This window comes from Typopeltis vanoorti, chromosome 16, assembly GCF_054136105.1.
Source record: "Typopeltis vanoorti isolate ZY-2024b chromosome 16, IOZ_Tvanoo_1.0, whole genome shotgun sequence".
NCBI classification, from domain to species: domain Eukaryota; kingdom Metazoa; phylum Arthropoda; class Arachnida; order Uropygi; family Thelyphonidae; genus Typopeltis; species Typopeltis vanoorti.
Window position 1 is genome coordinate 67,980,385 of NC_143564.1, and position 26,730 is coordinate 68,007,114.

General features: G+C 35.3%; 1 protein-coding gene across 1 annotated transcript in view; it reads left to right on the forward strand.

Moving 5' to 3' along the window:
* Positions 1-7,285: 7,285 nt before the first annotated feature.
* The window catches only part of LOC150098103 (zinc finger MYM-type protein 1), a 106,061-nt gene continuing 86,616 nt past the window's right edge, over positions 7,286-26,730 (forward strand). Inside the window, exons 1-2 of the mRNA XM_090406087.1 lie at positions 7,286-10,053; positions 15,511-15,654. Of these exons, the coding sequence (XP_090262213.1) occupies positions 7,964-10,053; positions 15,511-15,654 (2,234 nt within the window). The 5' untranslated portion in view covers positions 7,286-7,963. The remainder of the gene's footprint in view (positions 10,054-15,510; positions 15,655-26,730) is intronic.

The following is a 26,730-nucleotide window of genomic DNA, read 5'->3' on the forward strand; positions in this document are numbered from 1 at the left end:
TCCTTGCGGACATTTATGATGCTATACATTAAGAAAAGGGCCGCTACCCAGACCGGTTTCGATCTTTATTGAGGTCTCATCAGTGGGAGCCAGACCCAGTGGTGGTGATACCAAGGTGAAAGTAATGGAGAAGTCATATTTACCTATACGAGTTGCCAAAAGGTGTCTCACCTTATTATTAAATTATTCTGGATTTAGGGAAAGATTTGGAAGTTTTTTCCCATTTGGTTAGACTATAATAAATTTCGTTTAATCCTTTATCCAAGTATAAGCAAACAAAGTTTCCGCCTGACGTATCTTCAGGACTAAGGCAACTCGTGGTAAAGGTGGTATAAGTTCTCGTCACTTGCCCTAGTATCTCCCATAATGCAAAGCACATCTCTATTAATAATAAGATGTGACACCTTTTGGCAACTCGTATAGGTAAATATGATTTCTCCATTACTTCTACCTTGGTATCACCCCCACTGTGTCTGGCTCCCACTGATGAGACCTCAATAAAGGTCGAAATCGGTCTGGGTAGTGGCCCTTCCCTTAATGCATAGCATTATACATGTCTGCAAGGAGATGTGCTTTGCATTATTGGATATACTACGACAAGGAGTAATGAGAGCTTGGTCCACCTTAACACGAGTTGCCCCAGTTCTGAAGATACTTCAGGCGCAAACTTTGTTTGCTTACACTTGGATAAAGGATTAAACTAAATATATAATTCATAGCCTAACCAAGTGAAAAAAAGCTTCCAACATGTAGTGAGGTTGTCTACAAGGCTAGAAAAATCAGTATTCCATTATGGACTCAAGAAGATAATGAGCTGTCAAAGAAAAGAAGGAAGTGTATTTAAAGTTCTTTGCAAGTGGGTCAGCCTGCAATATGAGAGAGTACAGAGAAGAATGTAAGAAAACAAACCGCTCTATAAAACTAGCTAAAACAAAAATCATTGGAAGACGTTGGTAAGACATAGAAAATAAATATTCTGGAGGCTATTAGAAAGCTTAGTAATGGAAGAAAGAGTACTGTAAAAGGAATCAGAGATGATAAAGATGACATGAAAATTGAGTATAAAGTTATTCTAGATCTAGCCATGACTTTGTAATTACTGAGTAGTTACTTGGAAAAACTGCTAAATGAGAGAAGCAATGACAGTATGATGGTAGAAAACATCCAACAGGAATGCAGTCAGGAATATATATATACATATATATATATATATGTATAAAAAGCTATTTTAAATCTAAATGAGATATCCAAAGATTATGGTATGATAATATCAACAGAAAAATCAAAAACTATGGCCTTTAAAGAACAAGATCCAGCAAGAACTAAAATAGTATTAGATAACAAGATCTTAGAACAGGTGAATTCATTTAACTACCTAGGATGTACGATCACATATGAAAAAGATATAAACGTAAAAATTGCAAAATATTTAAAAATAACAGGAGTAATTAACTCTATATTTAAACCAAACCTAGTTCAAAAACAAACCAGGCTAAAAGTATACAATACATTAGCCCTACCAGTCTTAATGTATGGAAGCGAAATCTGGACAATAAAACAAAAAGACAAACAAAGATTAACAACAGCAGAAATGAAGTTTATGAGAAAAACTGCAAAGTATACCCTATTTGATCACAAAAGAAACGAAGATATTATGAAAGAATTAAACCAAGAACCAGTAATTGAAAAAATTAAAAAATATAAACATAGATGGATGGAATACGTTCAAAGAATGAAAACAAAGATTACCAAAACAAGCCTTAATGTACAAGCCATTAAGAAAAAGAAAACCAGGACGTCCTCTTAAACAATGACTTCTAAGGCCGGAACAGGCCATACTAGGCCTAAATCCTTGATACGTATGATGATGATATATATATATATATATATATATACACACACACACACACACACAAACACAGATGCACACCAATACTTGAAGTTGAAAACACTATGAAAATATGGAAAGGCTTCCATATTTCAGTCTTTTAATTCCTGCTCCCCTTTCTTACACTCTCCTTATGCAGCTTCCATGGATGGCCTCTAGTTCTATCCATGCCACCTACCACTCTATGAAATATCTTCTCCGCATCTGGTAACAACGCCTCACCAACTTATACGTCTCATTCATGTTCCTTCTTCTTCTATTCACAAGGCTCTGTAAGTTGCATTCCCTCAATCTCTCTTTGTATCTGACGTTCCATATTCCTGATATAGCTTAGTAAACCTCCAGTTAATATTGTTAATAGTTAATTTTGGTGGATAACTAGATTATTAAACTCCTTGTTTCCATATGTTTCTTTATTGAGAAATACAAAAAAACTTTTCATTCCACAAAAAAGAAGCTAATGAGCCAGAAGAATGTGCAGTTAATAAGAACTGGACTTATAATCTTGTTTCAGCCATAATTCCTAACAACTGAACCTTGTTTACATGTGCTTTCAACTCTTTCCAAGCCATATTCTCATGATTAAAGTCTCCTATTAGAATTGCCCTCTTTTTAATTACCCAACATCCTGTAAGATTTGCAGGCCTGCAGCAACTTATTAGATATCCTATCCAATTTATTTCACTCTCACAGCAGATAGGCTCAAAACAATTACATCTATTGTAGTCTTTTATTTCCAAATGAGTGAGCATAATTCTGCTTCTGTTTTTAACATTTAAATGTTACTCTATTATTATCTGTGCCTGTGATCCTATGCAGGATTCTAATAGCAAGAAGGGAAAGAATGCGTTATTAAAGAGGATAGTTGATATAAAGGAAAAGGAGACTTATTGATCTAAACAGCAGAGCAGGAAGTATTTGCAGAAAATTTGGAGAAAATAGCAAGCATGTCTAGAGGTGTGCTGAGGTCACCTACTAGTCATAAATACCCACTTTTTTTGCTAAATTCATATGGAAAAAACAGAGAAACCATATCTTATGTTCTGGTTGATAGTGATATCTTCACACCAAATCTCAATGAAAGGAAAAATATGTATAAAGTTTTGAAACGAATTAAACTGGAAACTCTCGGATGTATACTGTAGGCTCAGATATTATTACATGACTTCTCCAATAAGTTCAGGGACTTATTTTGGAAGGAGAGGAGAGGACACTCCACACCATACAACTCTCCATCTGAGCACTACACACTAAATCATTTACCCTTCCATTTGGAGTATTTTTTGTCTCATAGTTTTGTGGGTTCTCTTGCTGATTTATTATTATTAACACCCGACCTCTATGGAGTCAGTGACTCATCGTGAGAGGTACTCACTATTGCATACAATGCTCATCCAACCGCGTCTTAAACTGATTCAGTGTTTCCACAACACACTCAGGCAATGCATTCCACTCACCAACCATCCTCCATGCAAAGAACCTGCTTCTTCACTCCTTTGCTCACACCCTCCTTATACAGTTTCCAGCAATGGCCTCTTGTTCTACTTCCCTCTCGAATTCTATGAAAAATCTCTCCCATGTCTACCTGATAACAACCCCTGACCAGTTTATGTCTCAATCATATCCCCCTCTTCTTCCTATTCATGAGGCTCTGCAAACTATCATTCTCTCAATCTGTCCTCGTACTCCATTCCAAAGACCACTGACTATCTTTGTGAATCTTCTCTGTACCCTTTCCAGCATATCCTCGTCACCATGAAAACCCAGCAACCAAATCTGTGCACAATAATCCATATGAGGCCTGATCAAGGCCTTATACAATGGAATCATAACCTCTCTATTTCTGCATGTCAGGGTTCTCTGTAATATTGCCATTATTCAATGTGATGTCTTCACAACTTGTGCAATGTGGCCCCTGAATTTGAGGTCCTTGTCCACCATTACTCCTAGATCTCTCATCTTCTCTACTTCTGTTAAAGTTTTCCCACCAAGTTTATACTTGGCATCCCATTTTTGCTTATCAAATTTCAAACCTTACACTTGGCAACATTGAATTGACAGTTCCACTTACTTTCCCATTCATGCAATCTATTCAAGCCCTCTTGTAAGGCATTAACATCAGCCTGACTGTGCATTGCTCTCCCCAGTTTTGCATCATCTGCAAACAGCTGGATATCAATAGTTAAACCCAACCCAATATCATTAACATACAAATTGAACAACAATGGCCCCAAAACTGATCCCTGTGGCATACCACTGGTGACCTTTTTCTTTTGAGATACTGCACCCCCATATACAACCTTCTGATACCTGTCTGACAGCCAGTCACTGATTCTACACAGAAGTCTGTTATCCAATCCCATCTCTTTCAATTTATTTAAGAGCTTGTGATGTGGAAGTCTATTAAAAGCCTTTGCAAAATCCAAGTACACCACTGTATATGCATCTCCTCTATCCAAGGTATTTGTCACCTTGTTATAGTACATAAGTAAGTTATTGAAACATGATCTCCCCTTAACAAACCCATGCTGATAACCACAGAGAATACTGCTGTTATCAACCCATTTCTGTATCCTACTTCTCACCAATCTCTTCAGGACCTTCACTACAACTTCAGATATACAGACTGGTCTATAATTTGAAGCTACAGCCTTATCATCGCCTTTATGCAATGGAACAATTTTACCTTCCTTCCATTCCCTTGGAACCTGTGCTGTTACAAAACTTGTTAAACAGGCATGCCAATGCTACTGCCAGTTCCCTGGAACATTGTCTTAAGATGCGTGGTGATATTTCATCAAATCCGATCGCCTTATTAACATCAAGGTTATTTATTTCCTCAAATACCTCCTGCTCACTCACAATTAAGCTATCTTCTCCTATTTCCTCTACACTTAAGTTCCTCATGATTCCACCCTGATCAGGATGAAACACTTATAAATTGATCACTGAATACCTAAACAATGTCTTCTGTAGCAGTTACCATTCTACTACTTTCATCCCTTAACTTCATCTTTCTATGATCAGTTTTCCTTACTAACTGAGTCACTCTCATGGCTTGCCACATATCTAAAAAACTCTAGGGTTTTTCTTAGCTGGATTTGCCAATTTCTGCTCATACTCTACTTTTGTTTTCCTTACTAATTGAGTCACTCTCATGGCTTGTTCTTTATATTCTTCATGTGACTGATTACCATTGTTCATCTTGTACTTCCTCCAAAGGACTTTCTTTTTCCATATTTCATGCTTAAGCTCCACATTCATCCATTTTACACCCACCTTATTCAGCCTTTGGGATATATTTGTACATTGATGCTGTTATGTATTTCTCTGTAAGTTCCAATGCAGCATTTATTTCCTTACTGCCCAACTCCTCATTCCATGTTATAGCTCGAAGTTGTCTCCTAAGCTTGTCATAATCACCAGCCTTATAATTCCACATATATCCTTTTCTCGCAAAAGCCTGCATATGACTAGCCACAACACAGGTGATTACTTCATGATCACTTTTATCAACTGGAGGAAAATATGAAACCCCCACTAACAATTACATCCTCTGATGAAATGATGAGATCTAGAACTCCTGATCCTTGTGTGCCTTTCTTTACACGTGGCCTGAAATAGTTATCTCTCAAGTACTCGAGAAATTCACTTTCCTTATTCCCAAACGCTATCTCTTCATTCCAGTCTATACCACCATAATTAAAATCGCCCATAATAATTACCCTTCCTTTGTTCACTAAACCAAATTGTTTATACATTTCTTCATCACCACCTTCCACAATCCCAGGCCTATAGTAACATCCAACTAAATATGTCTTCCTCTCAACCTTCATGTTACATCACAATGCCTCATAACCACTGCCACTATTTCCCCCTTTCATGTCATCTTATGTGGACTTAATTCCCCTGCTACCATCAGCAGCACTCTCCCTCCTTTCCTGCCTTTTCTATCCTCATGAAAAATACTGTACCCTTCCATTTCTATTCCCATTACAATATCATCTTCATTCAACCATGTTTCACTTATTCCAATGATTGAGGGCAAATAAACTCAATCACTGAAACCATTTCATCCTCTTTATTTTTGATGCTTTTGGCATTTGTAAACAAACACAATAGTTCATTTTTAGGTCTATAGCCAGTCCTATCCAAGCCATATGTTGGTTGTGATTTCACCACTACACCTGCCAAATCACTTTTATCACTGCTTACCACATGTACCTCCTCAGTCTCCACTTCTCCACCCACATTGCAATATACTCCATCTTCATACATTTGCATGTATGCAGGATGAAAATCCTTTTTTTTTTTTTTTTTTTCCGAGAGGGAGAGAAAACTTTTCTACTTCCGTCTGTGAACAGGCAACTCACCTTCAATTGAAAAGTTCACATAAAGGTGCTTCTTGTTGTGACAAGAGCTACTTGCAGTTTCGGCTGTACATAAGCACTGCGACACTGCAGCACCCCAAAGGAAAAAATGAAAAAAATAAATTTTGTTTGTGTTTATAAATAACAACAATACTTGCAACATTATATAAATGCAGTACAACATGTTAAAGGTTACAGCTTATGTTTCGACATTGATTGAATAGTTAATGATTGGAATTGTTCGATTAACGCTTTAGATTGCGAAACAAATGCAGTGTCGCTCACATAAACTGTATGCTTGCGCGCGTTATTTCTGTGAGATACGAAACTTTTATTGGTGAGGGTGAACTATTTTTTGTAAATCTTATTTTATTCTGTTAAAATAACATATAATTATTTATTTATTATAAATACAAGGCTGAATTATGACGTGTGTGATACTCGTCATAATTTTGAAAAGATGAAAAGAATTATATTTTTTCAATTATCGTTACACGAAACAAATGCACTGCGATCTAACGCAGTGTCAGAATTATCGCTTTCGGCCGAATGCTCGGAACAAGTGAATCCGACACTTCTCGTTTGAGCAGTGTCGCTTACATACATAAATTGTATGCATGCGCGCGTTATTTCTGTGAGATACGAAATTTTTATTATTGGTGTTTGTTCGTGGTGAGGGTGAAATATTTTTAATAAAACAATTTTTAAGATGTAAATTTACTATTAATACATTGGTTACTGATTAGGAAAAAAAAGAATTTTATTTTTTATATGCAGCACCCCAACTTAAAATTTTCACCGGCCGCCACTGGCTAGTTGGCTATTTTCCAGTCAAACCGTGCAATTCTTCTGGCTGTGCTCTGGGGTTCTCAAAATATACAATTATCATTAAGTGAATAAAAAAAAATAAAAGTGCAAGAGTTTGAAATCAAGGACAAAACTTAGAGTGAATGATGAAATATGAAGAAAACATTGATTTACTCAGCCTGGAAGGAATGTAGAGTAGTCATATGCAGATATAGAAAAATAAGGATCTCACAATGGACACAAGTGAAAGAATCACTTCTTGAAGGAATCATTTAGAAAGTTCAGAGTTAGTAAATTAGTATGTGCTTTTAGACTGGCGGCTCGTGCATAGGAACTGCTGATCTGCAGCACCCCCAATTTTTCTCGATATATAAATATATTTATTCATTTATTTATATTTGCTTGTAATATTTAATTTTATCATCAACAATCCTATATAATTCTCTTATTTTGTATAAAAAATAATAAAAATCCCTCCTGTAGCACTTAGGAGGACGAAGGACGCTAGCAGCACTGTGTTTACCACAGTGTCATATTACTACGCGCGCAAGCATATATTCATGTTATGGTGAGATGCGAGCAGCGTAATGCGGCACTGTCTGTCGCGCAGTTCTACTGCTGTTTATATGCAGTTTGCGCCAGTAGTAGAGTGTTCGTAGTGCTTATCGTGTTTACTCCGACTCTTTAAATATTTGGACATTACAATTAAAGACATGACATTTGTTATAGTTTTTATTTTATAGCATTATTGGGGTTATTGACAATTATGACCTCAAGAAATAAGTTCTGTGACTGTAGTGACTGTGAGTGAACTACAAAAATATTTGGCCATTACAATTAAAGACATCACATTTGTTATAGTTTTTATTTTATAGCATTATTGGGGTTATTGACAATTATGACCTCAGAAATGCAACCTCAAGAAATAAGTTCTGTGACAGTAGTGACTGTAAGTGAACTACAAAAACTTAAATTTTCACAGTTGACTCTTGCTGAGAAAGTTTCTGTTAAAATAATAGGCCCTCCTTTACCCGATATTCAAATATCTCAGCCAGGAATAAGCAAAGATAAGAAGTACATTAGAAGTTTTAACACAGAGTGGTATAAAAAGAAAAGTTGGCTATGTGGTTGTGAAGTGAAAAATGCACTATTTTGTTTTCCGTGTTTGTTGTTTGGAGGTGAAACAAAATGGACAAAGGATGGTTTTGTAAATATAAATAGAATGAAAGAACAAACTGAAAAGCATGAAACATCACAAAAACATATTGAAAATGCAGTTTCTTTGTCGCTTTTAGGAACTGTAGATATTAAAAAACTTAGCAAGGCCTACAGAATTTCAATTAATGAGCATAACAAAAAGGTTGCTAAAAACCGTGAAATTTTATCCAAGATAATTGACTGTATGCTATTTTGTGGAAATTTTGAAATTCCTTTACGTGGACATGACGATAAAGATGATTCAGCAGATTCAGGTCTATTTAGGGGATTAGTGAATTTTGCATCTAAATTAGATTCAGATTTAAGAAACCATTTGGAAACCAGTACAGTCTTTAAAGGTGTTTCTAAAACTATTCAGAATGAGATACTCGATTGTCTTTTTCAAATATACCAAAATGAAGTAAATAAGGATATTGAAGAAGCTTCATTTGTAGCTGTCATTGCTGATGACACAACGGATGTTTCAGAACACTCTCAGATGGTTATTGTTTTTCGCTACTTATTGAATGAAGAAATATTTGAATGTTTTTGGGGATTCTTTATTCCAGAGAATCAAACTATAGATGGCTTATCCAAATGTATTCTAGAGCAGTTAGATATTATCCTTCAAGGTAATAGACAAAAACTAATAGCTCAGACATTTGATGGTGCAAATGTCATGAAGGGTAAAAAAGGGGGCATTCAAGCAAAAGTTAAAGAATTTTATAATAATGCACATTTCACTCATTGTTATGCTCACCAACTGAATCTTATAATGAAAAATGCAGCAAGTGTTACGCGGAACTCAAGAATTTTTTTCTCCAATATTATGGCTATATCAACATTTTTCTCGAGATTACCACAATGTGTAACAATTCTTCATAAGCATATAAACACCGCCATTCCTCGCCCATCTACTACAAAATGGAACTTTAACATATGCACTGTGAACAAAGTTTACGAAAATTTGCAACCTTTAAAAAGCTGCCTTGCTGAAATTCAGTCAACATCAAATGCAGATCAAACTATATCAGAAGCCACAGGAATTTTACACTATCTAAATAATGAAAAATTTATATTCTGGTTGGAGCTTTTTCATCAGATAATGCCTCATGTTGAAGTAATTTACAATCAAATGCAATCTTGTGAAATTGATGTATTCAAAGTACATGAATATATAGCAAATTTTAAAACTGCTATTTTGGCAATAAGAAATTCAAAGTACTGTGAGAATCCTTCAAAGATGCTCACTGCTGAATCAAAGGAAGTATGTGACTGCATATGTGTTGATATGGAGGAAAGGTATTCTTTCACTAAACATTTAGTAGCCGCTAAATTATTTAACAAGGATAAATTAGCTAATTTTAAGAATAAATTGCCTACAGAAGAAATAAAATTGACCACTGAAGCATATCCCATGATCAACGAAGAAAAACTTGAAACTGAACTTCGAGTATTCTACAGTAGACCCGACATGCATGATTATTGTAAATTAATTGACTTGTTAAAATTTATAACAGAAAATAATTTAGATTGTGTTCTTAGTGAAATTACTGTATTGATAAAAATTCTCTTGACAATTCCTATGACTACATCAGAGCCTGAACGCTGTTTTTCAACATTAAAGAGAATAAAAACATTTCTGAGGAGCACTATGAATCAGAATAGGTTAAATGCACTTGCGATGATTTCAATGGAGAAAAAATTCTTCAACAGTCACACAAACATCAAGGAAAAAGTTATTGACCTTTTCGCTCGAAACAAAACAAGAAGAATGGATTTTCTTTTTAAGTAATTTTGAATTATACTAAACTATAATTTTATCGATAATAAACCATATTTTTTCATGAAACAAAACAAGAAGAATATATTTTATTTTAAAGTAATTTTCAATGCCGGGCTGTGAAGTTTTAAGTGGGGGTGCTGCCTATACAAAATAATTTTTAAAAAAATTCTTTTTTTCCTAATTAACAACCAATTTATTAATAAATAAATCTGTAGATTTATTTATTAATAAATTGGTTGCTAATTAGGAAAAAAAGAATTTTTTAAAAAATTATTTTGTATAAGCAGCACCCCCACTTAAAACTTCATGGGCCTGCCACTGGTAATTTTGAATTACAGTGGAATCTCGCTAATCCGAACTAATAAAAACCGTGCTCGTTCGGATTAGCGAATTTTCCCCCCAAGAGGCAACAATAACTAGCGTTTAAGACAAAAATAATCAGATTCTAATGGCACATCAATTTAATTCTGTAAATAAATGAATTAACTGATAGAAAAAAATGTTATTGTACTGTAATATAAAACTTAAAAAAATAATACAGTACACAAGTTTATTTTAGTAAAATATTTAGTTTGTATGTACATGTATTGTTGAAGATTCTGATTTAATAAAATTGCATAGTTCAGTACATAACTTAATTTGCATAAAAAATATCACTTTCTTGTACACAACACACAAAAAAAAGTTCCACAAAATAACACAAAAAAGTTTTTTTTTTTATTTATTTATTTTGCTTCTTGGAAGCTAAACTTTTTTCGAATGCTTCTTCTCAGAGCTGCATTAGCAATAAAATTTTGTGGAATGGCGTATCATTCTGCTTAGACCATTCTATACACATATTAAAACTGTCAACTGCTTCTTCGTGGTTTACTTTTTTTTCTTAGAGTTCTTCATCGTCATCATCGTCTGCTAATTCATTCTGTAGCATCATATTTATAATTTATGCATCTGATTTAATTTCAAATTCACTTTCGGTTCTGCCTGTAATCCATTCCGTACAATCTGTTTGTGAAATTTCAACATCTGGATTTATATTTTTAACCAAATTATTCCCGTTTTGAATATCTGCTTTTTGTGTATCACTCTAGTTATCTTTGTAAATTCTGGAAGGCCACAGTTTTTTCATGATGCTTAACAGCAGTGATTGATGCCGACAATATAGTACGTACTGTACAGTATAAAAAAGCAAACGTGAACACACAATAAATCAAAATAGGCCTACAGTGTAACCATACAATTGACAGTTTGAAAAAAAAAAAATTACTGTAATAATAATAAAATAAATAATAGTTAAAATAATAATTATTAAATAAAAATAATAATATGTAATAAATATAACTTTTTTTTTTCTTTCAAACCGCAGTTCGGATTACTGGAGGGTTCGGACTAAAGAGGTTCGGATTAGCGAGATACTACTGTATACCAAACTGTATAATTTTATCGATAATAAAAAATATTTTTTCATGTTTAATTTTTATCATAATTTTGATATTTTATCCAAACACACATACACTGTATTTACAGTGTATGTATATTTCGAAAGTTGCAGCACCCCCCACATTTCAAGCTACGAGCCGCCATTGCTTTTAGAGCATATAGAGAATAACTCTTGACCAGCTAAGTTTGATGTAAAATAGGAGACAAAAAGCTTTGGAAGATTTTTGGAAACAACACAGAAGATAAATGTCATGAAAATGACAATATTTTATAGGAAGAGAGGAAACAGAAGAAGAAGAAACAAAAATCACAAAGGTGATATTAAGACTTTATACAAGGATAATCTAAGTATCTGGAGAAATTATGATGAGAAACTATTAAATGAAATAAGGGATACGACATTTGTAGAACATATCTAGAGGAATGTATATAAAAGTTAATAATAATAGAAAAAACCATTTCAAACCAAAGATATAGAAAGACAGCTGGAAACACCTGAATTGCTGAAATGCACTATAAAAGTTTTGTGGTGGCAACTGCATAATTACTATATATATGGGTACTCCATGGCATCCAGATTCATCACGAGAGACCCACACTATCCATTAACACAATACCTATTATACATCTCCTTAAACTTATTTACTGTTGAGGTGCTCACAACCACCTCTGATAATCCATTCCACTCATTCACCACTCTCCAAGTAAAGAACCAAGTCTTGCCCACTCTTACTTACCACACTTAGACAACTTCCAAGTGTGACCCCCCTTGTTTTTCCCCTACTCCCAATATATGGAAAATTTTCTTTTGTGTCAATCTTATACAATCCCTTTAGTAACTTATAAGTTTCTATCATATCTCCTCTCCTTCACCTGTCAGCTAAACTCTGCAACCCACAGTCTTTTCTCATAGGGTACGTTCCACAGACGTGTCGCAAGCTTGTTCACTCATCTCTGAATCCTCTCCATCACCTTCCAATTCCTTAGCAATGTAGGTGACCAAATCTGCACACTAGTCAACATGTGGTGAATCATAGCCTTATATAAAGAGGAATAATAACCTCCCTCTTTTTACTGGTCAGTGTTCTTCATAATTCAGAAAACATCATTAGAAGAGGTCAAATTCCAAATGATTAGAGAAGAGCTCTATTGTACCAATTTGTAAATGTGAGAATTTTAGAAGAATTTCCTTAAGAAAAGTTTCAGGAAAACTTTTCCTGAAACTTTTATTTTCTTCAACAATTCACCAGCCTTGTTGGTTGAGTGGATAGTGTACCTACTTTAACAAACAATTTGAATTCCAGTATGAGCTTGAATGTTTGTGAATGTCTTTAGATGATAGATGAATTTCAGTGTACAGTGAAAAACCACTACACAGCATGTTTTGTTTCTTGAGAAGAGTTATCTAACCTGTTGTCCATAGTATTAAATGTCTAATAAGTTTACACTAAAAAAAAAGAGCGGGGGGGGGAGAATTGTTGCTAAGACCATCATTTTACCCTTTGACAAATTGACACAGGGTAAAATTTGTTGATCTTGAAAATTCATATGATAAAGTACCACATGAGCAGAGGAAATGAAATTGCTATTAGCAACAACTTTCGAAAAAAACTGGTAGTCATTTTGAAAATATTTGTCTTTTATAGCATAGCTTTTGGTTTAAAAAACTATTTTATCCTTTCTCTGAATTGGGCTCTTCCAGCAATCACTGACTCTCCTCATAATTTAAATATGTATTTTTTGTATATAAACAGCATCACTTACAATGTATAGTGATGTATGGAATGAAATTCCACTGTAATAAAAATGTGTTCTTTCCCCTACACCCACTTCTGATCTTAAATGAAATAAAGTGAAGAGAGATAGGGAAGATCAGATGGAGATGATGGTAATTGGCACTGTCAGTTAGGTTTCAGTGGATTGTGTATGGTGGTGCAGTATCCCAAAAAGGAAAGGTGCTGCAGGGATCTGTTTTGGGATCATTAAGTTATGTTACTGATATTGGGACAGGTTTAACTGGAGATATGTGGCTATTTGCAGATGATGCAGAGTTGGGAAGACATAAGAAATAGAGCAGATGTGACATTATAGGAGAATCAGAATAGATTGTATGAGTGGAAGTGATTGGAGCTACCACTTCAGTTTGGCAAAGTGTAAGTTTGAAATTTGATAGGCAAGGATGGGATGCAAAGTATAAAATTGGTAGGGAAATTTTGAAGGAGGTTGAGGGAATGAGATCTGGAAGTTTGGACAGGAATGTTAAGTTTAGGGGGGGGGTTATATTGCTCAGGTTGTGAAATCATCACATTGGGTTATTGCAGTGATGAGAAGGACCTTGACATATAGAAGTTAGGTCTTAATCGGGCCTCATATGGATTATTTATTGCATGCAGATTTGGTTACCTCATTTTCAAGAGGAAGATGGGAGAGGTTGATGATATATATTGGAAAAGATCTCCACAGAAGATTGACTAAGTTAGTTTTTGGTCTGTGTGTGTGTGGGGGGGGGGATATGAGGACAGATTGAGGGAGTGCCATTTGCAGGGCCTTGTGAACAGGGGGAAGAGAGGAATATGATTGGGAGATTTGAGTTTGTAAGGGGTTGTTAACAGGTTACTGTGGAAGAGATTTTTCATAGGACGGAAAAAGACAGGAAGGGGTAGAACAAGATGCTCTCCCTGGAAATTAAGGAGGATGGGGAGTAGGTTCTTTGTATGGAGAGTGATTGAAGAGTGGAGTGTATTGTCGGCATGTGGTGAATGCAGATATACTGAATGAGTTTAATGAACATGGTTTAATGAACTTCTTGTGTGTTAGTGGGGACCATCTGCAATTGACTTTGCAGCAAGAAGGTGACAGCTCCAATATTATCAACTTTTGAAAATTAAGTAAAAGCAATTAAAAAAAAATTTTTTTTTAGTCGGTTACTCAAAATGTTTTGGCAACATATAAATACACATTTGAGCATTATTATTAAGATAAAATCTTTTTTCCTCAGAGCTGGATGAATTTTCAAAATTTGGAGCTTCCCCTTTTTTTGCACCAAATTGCATAAAAATATGATAATCTGAGGTTAATTATTAAAATAAGTAACAAAATGTTGTTGCAAAACTATTTATTGCTATATGAGAACGTATCAGAAAATATCAAACAACAATGAAATATATATACAAGAAATCATCAGTGTCAATCACAAAGTTGTAGGATGCTGCACTATAATCATTATAACTCTGCATTGGCTTATTGGACTAATCTATTCTTAGACTAATCTATTCAGAGAGTTTTTTTTTTTTTTTTTACATACATTGCAGTCTATAACTCAGTTTTTGACCAAAAGTGGTGCTGCTGCCTTCTTTTTGCAGTAGTGTCTTCAATTGAGTTTTTAATTGAAGACACTACTATATGAGATCTACTATAATTAGCACCTGATCTCCACTACTTGTGGAAATCAGGTGCTAATTATAATAAGGCTGGCCTGGTTGGCTGAGTGGTTAACATATCTGCTCTCCGGCTAAAACGATGCAGGTTTGAATCCATCCCGCCGTGGGCATGAATGTTTGTGATTGTCTATGAAAATACTAGTTGTGGTGGGCAGTAGATGCCATTGGTGTAGATGATGCAGTTCGCAGTAGTTGGTGAATTGAGTGGTGGAGATGAAGAGTTGTAGAGTAGGTGCCCTCTCTCGATGAGTCTTTGGACTCCCTGGAGGTGTCAGGTAATAATAATGTTCATGAAAGGCTGCTTCTGAGAAACAGATAGTTGTTGCTTAGTTAGCTAGGAAAATTTTGACAGAGATAATGGTGCAGTCTGCACTAATATATTAAATAATATATGATTAGTGTTTATACTGCATTAAACTCGAGTTTCCATCTGGGAAACTTGAGTTTAAGACTGTAACCATTATTCACACAATGTCTGTGACACATTTCTAAGTTCATTCACTCTTGAACTTTCTGTATGTTGCATTAATTTTTGTTGAAGTATATAAATTAATTATGCACTATCATGCTGTATTTCTCATTTAGCTCTACAGATAGGGTTCCGACACCTAATTCTAGGCTATGTAGCTGTCATTTTGTAGATGGAAAAAAAGAAAATGGACCTTCCATATTTCCGAGACCTGGAGAGTCTGGAGTGGTGTATAAAAATTCAAAAAGGACAAGAAAACGGTATGTGAATACTGGAATAGCTTCATTTCTTAATGATAAAAAATAAAATATAATATCATTCTGTAACTTTGTTTTAACATTTGTTCTGATTATTAGTTCTGGAATTGAGAACTGGATCAGATCAAAATGCAGCAGTTGTATGCCAACAAAATGCACTAAACTAGATTGTTTAAGTTAATAACAAGTTTGTTTTACAATATCTAAAAGTAAATTCTATAGAACAAATCATTTTCAAATCATTTTAAAGAACACAAGCAGTTAGCAAGCATAACATAGTTGTTTTAATTGCTTCATCTGCCATTCATTCCCATTGAAATCATGGTGGCTTGAAGCAACTATTTTCATGTAGTCACCACTGTAGGATCTCCAGTTTGTCCCTTTCCTCTCTCTTTCTCACCAGGTGACGTCTTTTATGGACCTGCTCAACACACAATATTTAAGTAGGGGCCCCATGGTTTCCTCTGTCTGAAGGTACAACAGTAAAGCCATTCTGTAAGGTGGCGAGTAGTACATGGTATCAAACCTGATGTTAGTGCATCATGTAACAAGGCTTTCTGACCAGCTAGCTAGCAAATAATCCTATGTCATTAACCTAAAGACACTGCATGCTTATGCTTCATGAGTTTCTCCTCACATTGCCAATCATGAATGACATTGTAGATGATAAAAAAAAAATTATCTACAAAAATACAAAGAATGCAATAAAAGATAATAAAAAGCAGCAAAAATTCAGCAGAAAATCCCCACAAAAATCTTTAAAAAATTACTTATTTGTTCATTTTTTGTAAATGTGAACTACTAACATTTGTGACTTTATTTCAAAATTAAATGAGGTATACTATCATTCATGTGCATCAGAACTTGATCCATTATTTCCAGCCTCAACTGGTATCTGAACAACTACTATCCACCTCAACTATCCAAACTATATTCTGCATCATTCCTTCCATTACATGTGCAGTTGCCAAATGTGACATACCATGCCAGAGAATATTGAACTTATCATTCCAAGGGAAAAACAGTTGTATTTGAAGAAGGTTCTAAGATGAATAAGTAGAAAAAGAAATGGCTCTATTTAAGCATTGAGAAATCGCATCAAATAAGTGGTATCAGTGAAACTAGCTATAGATCTGGGAATGAGCTGCTATGTTTGTATATAAATGCTAGAAGTGTAAGAAACAAGACAAATGAAATGGTTGCATTAATTGAGTCTGTTCACCTAAGAATTGTTGAGTGAGACATGGTTGGATGAGGATGACATCCTGACAGGAATAGAGATGGAAAGGTATGATGTGTTTTGTGAAGATAGAAAAGGTAAAACGGAAGGGTGAGTGCGATTGATGTTAGAGAAAGAGTTATGTCCCTAAAAGGTAGAGATGCAAAAGGGAAATAGTGTGGCAGTATGATGGGAGATATAGAGGTCAATAGGATGAAATACTAAGTCAAATGTTGTTATAGATCTGTAATGTGGATGGTAGTGACTATGAAATGTATAATCAAATTAGTCAAAGCAAATAAGAAAGGATGATCATTATGGCCGATTTTAATTATGGCAATATAGACTGGGATGATGAGATAGCAACTGGAAGTAAAGAAAATGAGTTTTTTGAGGGACAACTACCTCAGACAGTATGTAACATAGGGCACACAAGGATTGAGAGTCTTGAATTTGATCATCTCATCAGAGGATGTAATTATAAATTCATTCATCTTCAAGGCCCACCTTTCCTAATTGGGTTGTGGGGGCAGCAGCTGCAAGAGGAACTTCCAATGGTCACGATCCTCCGCCACCAAGCTCAGGTGTTCTGGTGGGACTCCCAAACATGTCCACCCAAGATTTTGGATATAATCTATCCAGTGAGTCCTTTGCCTTCCACGTGACCTCCCACCCTCTGGCTTGGCAAAGAGGGCCTGCTGTGGGAGCCTCTCTTATGGCATTCTGACCAGGTGCCTGTACCAACATAACTGTGATCTCTCAACTCGAGCAACAGTTGAGTATTGAGGGGTTTCCTGAATTGCAGAACTTCTGACTCTATCGAGTCTTGTCAGCCCTGCAACTCCCCGAAGGAACTTCATTTCAGCCGCTTGGATTTGTGTCTGCATTCTTTCAGTCATTACCCAACTCTCATGACCATAGGTGAGGATGGGGACATAGACTGTATTGAAGACAGCCAGCTTTGCCTTCTGGCTTAATTCCCACTTCAGTACTACCGAACGGCCAAGCTCCCACAATATTGCGCTTGCTGAGCCAATCTGAGTATATAGCTCTACGTCCCACTTTCCATCACTTGTGAATATGGACCCAAGGTATTTAAACTTCTCCACCTGCCTCAGTGGGACTCCACTAACACGTGGAGTGCACTGGGATGGTTGTCTTGAGACCACAAATGTTTCAATTTTGGCCACACTGATCTTCATTCTGGCTTCTGCACAAACAGCTAATCTACAAACCTATCCAGGGTCTGCTGGAGATCATCTGTGGAAGAGCTAAGCAGAATTAGGTCATCTGCAAAAAGCAGACGTCCAATGCTACATCTTCCAATTCTGACACACTCACTGCCTCGGCTGTGCCTATCAATTCAGTCCATAAATATTATAAAAAGATGTAATTATAAATGAGGTATCAAATCACCCTCCAGTTGGTGAGAGTGACCATGAAGTGATTACCTAGGTCAGGGTTGTACAACCCGTCGATCGCAGAGCGATTTTTGGTTGATCTCTTGTGTATTCCTCCTTACTTACAAATTTAATTAAAACTGAAAACATAATATTTTATTTATCATTATTTTGTATTATTTTTAATTCGCTTTAAGTGTATTGCTATTGTTTATTTATTTTTCATTAAAATTGTCAAATCAGTCATTTTCTTATAAGTCCGGGTAAATGAATTAATTTGGATCAGTGGAAGTCAAACAGGAAGCCGAGTGAATACGATTATAAGCAAAGTGTAAAAACTCGATTGTAGCTTAAATATTAAATATTCCAAAGCACATTACATCGATTTTTTACTTAGGTTAAGTCCCATGTAAATATTGTAAAAAAAATAAACTTTGTTTGTCTCGGTATAGTTTGTATTAGATGTTTTTGTAAATAACTCTTTTGAAGCTAACTGTATATACTGCTTTAATAAGAATATGTTAGAGTGTTAAAAACAAAGGCAATGTTTTTGTTGCTGAAGCTGTACAATGCGGCATTAGAAAGATTGTTATTGAAACTTGTATGTATGAGAAAGGCTTGCAGGCTCTAAGTGTAAACATCTCCGAAGTCAGTCAGAAAGAGTTCAAACAACTTTCCGATGCCGCAACTTACAATCAAAAGAAAGCGGAGGAGAACAAAAGGCGTGCCGAACTTGAAACTTAAGATGAAAGACTCATACTGATTCTTTGGGGGTCACCAAACTTCATGCGAGGTCTCAGAGGAGGCCTAATAAAAAGGGACTGAAGCAAGCAGAAGGGGTCCCGGTTCCAGAATTGCTGTCAGAGAGGATGCCACCCGGTCCAGAGTCACCATCAGAGAGACTTCCCGGATCCACGTTGCTCGAGAGGGGGAGTTTCCCACTTCCAGAAAGGAGCTTCTCGGTTCAAGACATCGCTAGAGAGAGAGAGAGAGAGACTACTTCTAGGCCGCAGACAAGGTTTCAAATTGTGAAAGGAAGAGTTCCAATTGCCGGAGTAAAGTTTCCAGGCCAGGTTAATGTCAGACATTCACCAGTGTGTTGCGTTTTCATTACAATTTGATGATCAAACGACTTCACTGATATTGCTCAGTTAATGGTATTTATTCACATGGTATTTTAAGATTATTCAAGTAAAGAAGAACTTTTGAAAATTACACCATTATTGGGAAGGACTAGAGGTGAAGACATTTTTTCAGCATTTGATGAATTTGTGAAACAACACAAACTTTCGCTTTTTAAACTTGTGTCTATTACTACTGATGGTGCTCCTGCAATGATAGGTAATAAATCAGGCTTCATTTCATTATGTAAAAATGATAACAAATATCCAGATTTTTTAATGTACCACTGTATTATTCACCAACAAGTATTGTGTAGTAAAAGATTAAACATAAAAGATGTTTTGGATATTACATTTAAAATTGTAAATTCTGTTCGAGGAAAAGCCCTGCAACGGCGGTTATTTAAATTACAGGCAGATGATGATAGGAAACTTCTGTTGTACAATAATGTTCGCTGGCTCATCAGAAGTCAATTTTTAGAAAGATTTCTTGTATTAATTAACGATATAAAAATTTTTCTTGATGAAAAAGGAGATATTTATCCACAATTGAGTGATAAAAGATGGTTGTTACAATTATCATTTTTAGTAGATTTCTGTACAAAATTAAGCAATTTCAATTTAGAGTTACAAGGTAGAGATAAAAATTTAATTGACATGTTAAGTTCAATAAAAACTTTCCAACAATACTTACTTTTAAAGAAAAATATAAATGACCACGAATTTAGACATCTCCCATATTTATTAAAATTTTTTGAACAAAATCAAGAAATGCTTTGCTATGATTTAAAAGAATTTATTCGTGAAATAGAATTAGTTGAGGAAGAAATAAATTCAAGATTTAAAGATTTTAATAAAACTGAAATGATTGTATCTTTTATCAATAATCCATTTCAAGAAAACTTGAACATCACAGAAATTTCAAATAAAATTAGCGGGCTGTTTGATATAAAACAAGCTGAAGTAGAACTTGAGATAATAAACATTCAGGATATTTTAAATTAGGATATTTTATTTTAGCTTACATTTTAAATCAGTAAACAATGAAGTCATTTGGAACTATGTACATGAAAAATTCCCAATATTAACTAATATTGCGCGAAAAATTCTGTCGTGTTTCGGATCGACATACTTGTCAGAATCTGCTTTTTCAAATATGAATGTCATAAAAAATCAATTAAGAAACCAAATTACAAATGACTGTCTGCGATTGGCCAAGGAGGCAGCATAAAAGGAGTGGTAATAATCAATTCCATGAGGATTACAAAGAACTGGCAAGGAGGGTGACTTGGTTGGTAAGGGTAGCAAAAGTGAAGTATGAGGAGCAGTTAGCTAATGAAGCCAAAAAGAATCCTTGGAAATTATTGCGAGGGCTAAACAATGCCAAATTTCACATTAACTTTTTTTTTTTTTTTAACCAACCAGCATTTCCTATAACTGTGAGTTTGTAATCAATCTGTTGTTTTTTCTAACTTTGGTTTTCCAAAATAGAGAAAAATAAATATTTTATTCCAATATATTTGTTTTTTTTTTTGTTGTATTAAAATAATTAAAAGTGATAAATAAATTTTTAAATACACAAATAAAGTTTTTAGTTGTGTATTTTTTTTTTAGTTGTTTATTTGTGTGTAATCAGATGTGTTGGGAGAACATGATCTATATAAGAGATTAGATCGCTGAATAACTTTTTGTATAAAAGTAGCTCGCGTAGTAAAAAAGGTTGAACACCACTGACCTAGGTGGTTGCTAGCAGTGTGAGGACCTCTGTAACAAAAGGGTATATGTGGAACTACAAGGATGATAATTATGAGGAGCTCAGGAGACAGCTAACTCCTCATTCCATACTTATGGTATGGAATGAGGAGTTAGCTGGAAAGGAGATCAATGTAGCTTGGGGGATATTCATGAACCGTAATAGAAGCAATGTCTAAATGCACCAAGGGTCAGAAGGTTAAATAAGATAGGTGTGAAATGGATGAATGAAGAGATTAAGCATCTGATACAGAGGAAAAATGTATTAAGGAGGCAGCATAAAAGGAGTGGTAATAATCAATTCCATGAGGATTACAAAGAACTGGCAAGGAGGGTGACTTGGTTGGTAAGGGTAGCAAAAGTGAAGTATGAGGAGCAGTTAGCTAATGAAGCCAAAAAGAATCCTTGGGTGTTCTTTCGATATGTAGCCAGCAAAAAAAAAAAAAAAAAAAAAAAAGAATGATTATGGAAAGATGACATTTATTAGAGAAAATGGTATAGGACCAACTGCTGCAGATCATATAGTGGAGATACTTAATGAACAGTTCATAAAGGTCTTTCATTCTTGTGAATGTGACATCATGGGACAAGATTAAATTCGATATCAGTTAATGATTAAATTATCATTAACTTTTAATTTAATAATCAGTTAATGATTAAATAAAATGGAGGGACAAGATTAAATTCGATATCGGTTAATGATGAGGAGAAGTTAATGTGAGCCACGACTGTGAGGAAGAATTAAGAAAACGGAGGGACAAGATTAAATTCGATATCAGTTAATGATGAGGAGAAGAGACTGACTGTGAGCAAGAGGTATATGGGGAATTGAGCAAACTTGATGTTAGTAAGGCTGTGGGACTTGATAATATATCACCACATATTTTGAAGGAATGTGCTAGGGAGCTGGCATCTGCTTTGACATATTTTTTTAATATGAGTCTCGCATTGGGTCGAATTCCAAAAGAATGGAAGGAGGGCAAGATTGTGCCACTTCATAAGAGAGGTGATAGAACTCAAGGATTAAATTATAGGCATATATGTGTCAGATATTGTGGTTAAGGTGTTGGAGAGGCTGGCGAGAACCAGTGTGTCCTGAAAAGGCTAAGAAATGTTGATTATAAAATATTCAGGTCACAACTTTAATACAACTTAGGCAGAGAATATGGAACGTTGGCAACGGAATAAGTGTAAGCTGTTTGTAAATGCAAATCAATTTAAAATTTAGGAATAGTATAAAATTGTATAAAAAGCTGTTAAAAATAATCTGTATTAAGTGAGGGCCAGATGTAGAGATCAATGTAAGCTGGCAAATCCACTTAAGAACCCCGTCTCTTTACTAAAATAGCTAAACCTGTGAGTCAGGGTTCAAGGGTCACCTTTGTCGTCCTGTATTATGCATAAGAAGGGAGGGAAAGAAGTACTGGAAAGAAAAACCAAAGCACCTTCCAGGAAGAGAAATCAGGTACACGTGCGACTAAATAGAGGGAGCTAAGGAGATTGACGTAAACACGTGATCGCGTTGGTGCACATCGCAAAGATCGAGAAATATCGAGAGGAGAAAATTAAACAAAAAGGCCATGCAAGCACCATTCCCAGCTTTTTTTTCTTGGATTCCTGGTTCCAGATCTTGCGGACAGTGGTCGAGCTCGCTGTTGGAGAAGTTCCTGGCTAGTCGTGGAAGGCATTTGGTTCATCTGTCGCAGCATTAGGAATGGGCCAAGCTATATCCTTGGACTAGGATAGCTGTGCGTTGTCGTGCGACGGAGGAACCAAATGGATGCTGTCTGGTCAAGGCGACGTTACCATGTCACCTCCAATCTTTCCCGCTGAGACTCTACTCGTACAGTCTGACTGGAGATGTCCTCATAAGGAACTAAAACAGAAGGCCTTGATGACCAGACAAGGCTGGAAGAAGGTCAAGAAAATCAAGATCAGAGATGGTAAGGCAGACCTTTGAATTCCTATTTCCAGCTATAGAAGAGTGTGATCCCCTAAGAGAGTATTTTGTAATGGACTAAAATTAAAGAACTGTAAGAATAGCCTATGACTTAGTACGGGCCAAGATTGTATTAAGATTTGTTTGTCCTACGAGGCCGAGAATATCTCTGAACGAGCTAAACTTAATGTATGGATTGTGTTATTGTGTTAATTTATGACCACGTGTATTAGAATGGTATGATATTTGCCTATGTATTTATGCTGAAGATGCTTGTAATAGTGGTCAATGCAAGTTTGTATGTGTGTCTAGTGCATTGAATTTTGAGCCTTTGATTTACCTTGAGAGAATTCCTAATAATATGTCTATAATGTATATTTGTATAATTCCTCAAGCTTATTAAAATGTTTCATTCAAGTACCTGCCTGATCTGCTTTTGTCTTATGAATTCAAAACAACCGCTCATAAAATACTAACGAACTAAGCTGGTAAAATCCTTGTATATAAACTCCTAAAGCGAGCCACGACTGTGAGGAAGAAGTAAGAAAACGGAGAGACAAGATTAAATTCTATCTAATTTTCATGTATCACTCTGAGAGGGTCGCCCTGGGTAAGAATCCCGTCTATCCAAGGTATTAGCTGGCGCAGTGAAAAAAAAAAAATTTTGTTAATACTTATCGGGTGAACTCTATCAGATTGTTGTGTGATTAGATAAAACATAAGATATAAAGCGGCCAATGAGACTGCAAAGAACTAATGGAAAGAATACTTGGTAGGAAGTAATCGCTTTATTTGCATGTGTGAGAGAATTAAGATAGCTGCGAAAATATTAATAAGTAAATATTTTATTTAAGGGTATATAGTAGAAAAAAGGGGAGAAAGAACGTTATATCAAGTGACTTAGACGAATAGAGATAAATAAGTAAGAACAAAGTAATATATTAGACGAAATTAAAGATAAAGACCTGCAGCGTAAGATATAGAGTAGAAATAAAAGAAAAAGTAAGGACGTAACACCAGGTTGGGTTGACAACAATGGTATTATCTTTGATGGACAGCATGGATTTGCTAAAGGGAGGTAATGTTTTAGTAATCTGCTTGCTTATTACAATAAGGTGACAGCTTCATTGGACAGAGGAGAGGGATACACAGTTGTATACTTAGATTTTACAAAAGCTTTTAATAGATTACCGCATGATAAGTTGATAGTAAAACTAGAGCAGATGGGGTTGGATATTAGATTAGCACATTGGATCAGAGACTGGCTATCTATAGTATCAGCAATTTGGTTATGGGGGAGCAACATCCCAGAAGAGGAAAGTCACTAGTGATGTGCCTCAGGGGTCTGTTTTAGGGCCATTGCTGTTTAACCTGTATCTTAATGATATTGGCAAAGATTTGGATGGGGATATTCTGTTATTTGCAGATGATGCAAAGTTGGAACGAACTATGAAGAGTAGAGAAGATATTGTGGCCTTACCAGAAGACTTCGATACATTGAGCGAATAGGAATGGGAATGCCAGTTCAATATTGCAAAATGTAAGGTTTTAAAGTTTGGGTAACAAAGATGGGATGTAGAATTTACTCTTGGTGGGGATATATTGTTGGAGGTGGAGGAAATAAGAGATCTTGGGGTGATAGTGGATAAGGATCTAAAATTTACAGGACACATTGCCAAAATTGTGAGGACAACACAATGAATTCTGGGAATGATGTGGAGGACACTGACTTGTAGAAGTAAGGAGATTCTTGTTCCATTGTATAAGTCTGATTAGGCCACACATGGATTACTTTGCACTGATTTGGTCATCTGGTTTTCAAAAGGACGATGAAATGTTGAAAAGGGTCCAGAGGTGACTGACTAAGGTAGTTTATGATCTCTGGAATGTTGAGCAGGAGGAAAGGTTGAGGCAACAACGTACAGAGCGAATAGGAAGAAGAGAAGTGATATGATAGAGACCTACAAGTTAATAAGGAGTTGTTATAGGATTAATGTTGAAGAGGTTTTACAGGAAACAGTGGGAGATCAAGGGAGAACCAGAGGTCATCCCTGGAAGCAGTATAAGGAATGATGTGAGCAGGGGAGTGATGAAGCAGGTATTTTGCATGCAGAATAGTGAATGATTGGAACACCTGGTGTCTGCAGAGAATTTGAGTGTGTTTAAAGCATGTTATGATGAGCTCTGTGTATGACAAAATGACCTCCTAGATGAGTCTTTGACTCCATGGGGGGGGGATTTTAGGGTCATAATAATAATTCCTTCTTTATAAATTATCTTGGTTCAAAATTCCTTTGTTCCCAGTTGTCACCTTTACCAATCTTCTAATTCTGATAGTGTGGCTTCTGTTACATTATTTTTCCTCATTTTGTACAGTCTAATTCATTCTAGCATGATTATTTGGTATCTACCTAGCTGCATGGAAGCAATCTATATCCAGCCCCTTCCATAAAAGGAAAGTAAAGGTGGGCCATCAAATTGTCCCATTGCCCACACCTGATTCCTTTCAAAAACAGTGGAGAGAATAATCAACACTGACTTATTCACTGCTTGGAGGCCTACTAATTAGTGAGTAATCACCAGTGCTGATTCTACCATTTTCATTCCATCAATATACCGGGTGATTATAAAACAACATCAAGTGTTCAGAGCCCTCTAGCGAGTAATGTATTGGACGAAACACACCAGTATTCGGTAGACGTATACAGTGGAACATGGGGATTCGATTTAATGAAAAAAAAATAGTACCAAAAGTCGCCAACAGGGGAAATTTTGGCGCTGTTCACCGAGTAAAATGCATTAATTTGCATTATCGCCGATAACTACGGTCATACACAAATAGCAGAAATTCAAAACGTGCATAATTTGGTTAAAAATATAAATCCAAATGTTGAAATTTCACGAACAGATGTTACAGAATGGATTACAGGTAGAACCGAAAGTGAACTCGAAATCAAATATGCTTAAATTATAAATATGATCTACAGAATGAATTAGCAGACGATGATGACGATAAAGAATTCAAAGAATAAAAAGTAAAACATGAAGAGGCAGTTGAAAGTTTTAATATGTGTATAGAATGGGCTAATCAGAATGATACACCATTCCACAAAGTTTTTTTTTGCTAATGCAGCTCCGAGAAGAAGCATTCGAAAACAGTTTAGCTTCCAAGAAGCGAAAGAAAATCAGTGACTTTTTTTAGAGAGAAATTAAAAAAAAAATTTTTTGTGTTATTTTGTGAAACTTTGTTTTGTGTGTTGTGTACAAGAAAGTGATATTTTTTTACGCAAATTAAGTTATGTACTGAACTATGCAATTTTATTAAATCAAAATCCTCAACAATAAAGATATATACAAACTAAATTTTTTACTAAAATAAACTTATATTACTTTTTAAGTTTTACATTACAGTACAGTAGCTTTTTTTTCTGAGTTACTTCATTTATTTCCAGAATTAAATTGATGTACCATTAGAATCTGATTATTTTTGTCTTAAACACTAGTTATTGTTGTCTCTTGGGTGAAAACTCACTAATCCGAACTTTTCGCTAATCCAAACGAGCATGGTTTTTATTAGTTCGGATTAGCGAGATACTACTGTATATCCTACAATAAAGTAAGCGAGAGTAAAAAAAAATGTTATTAAAG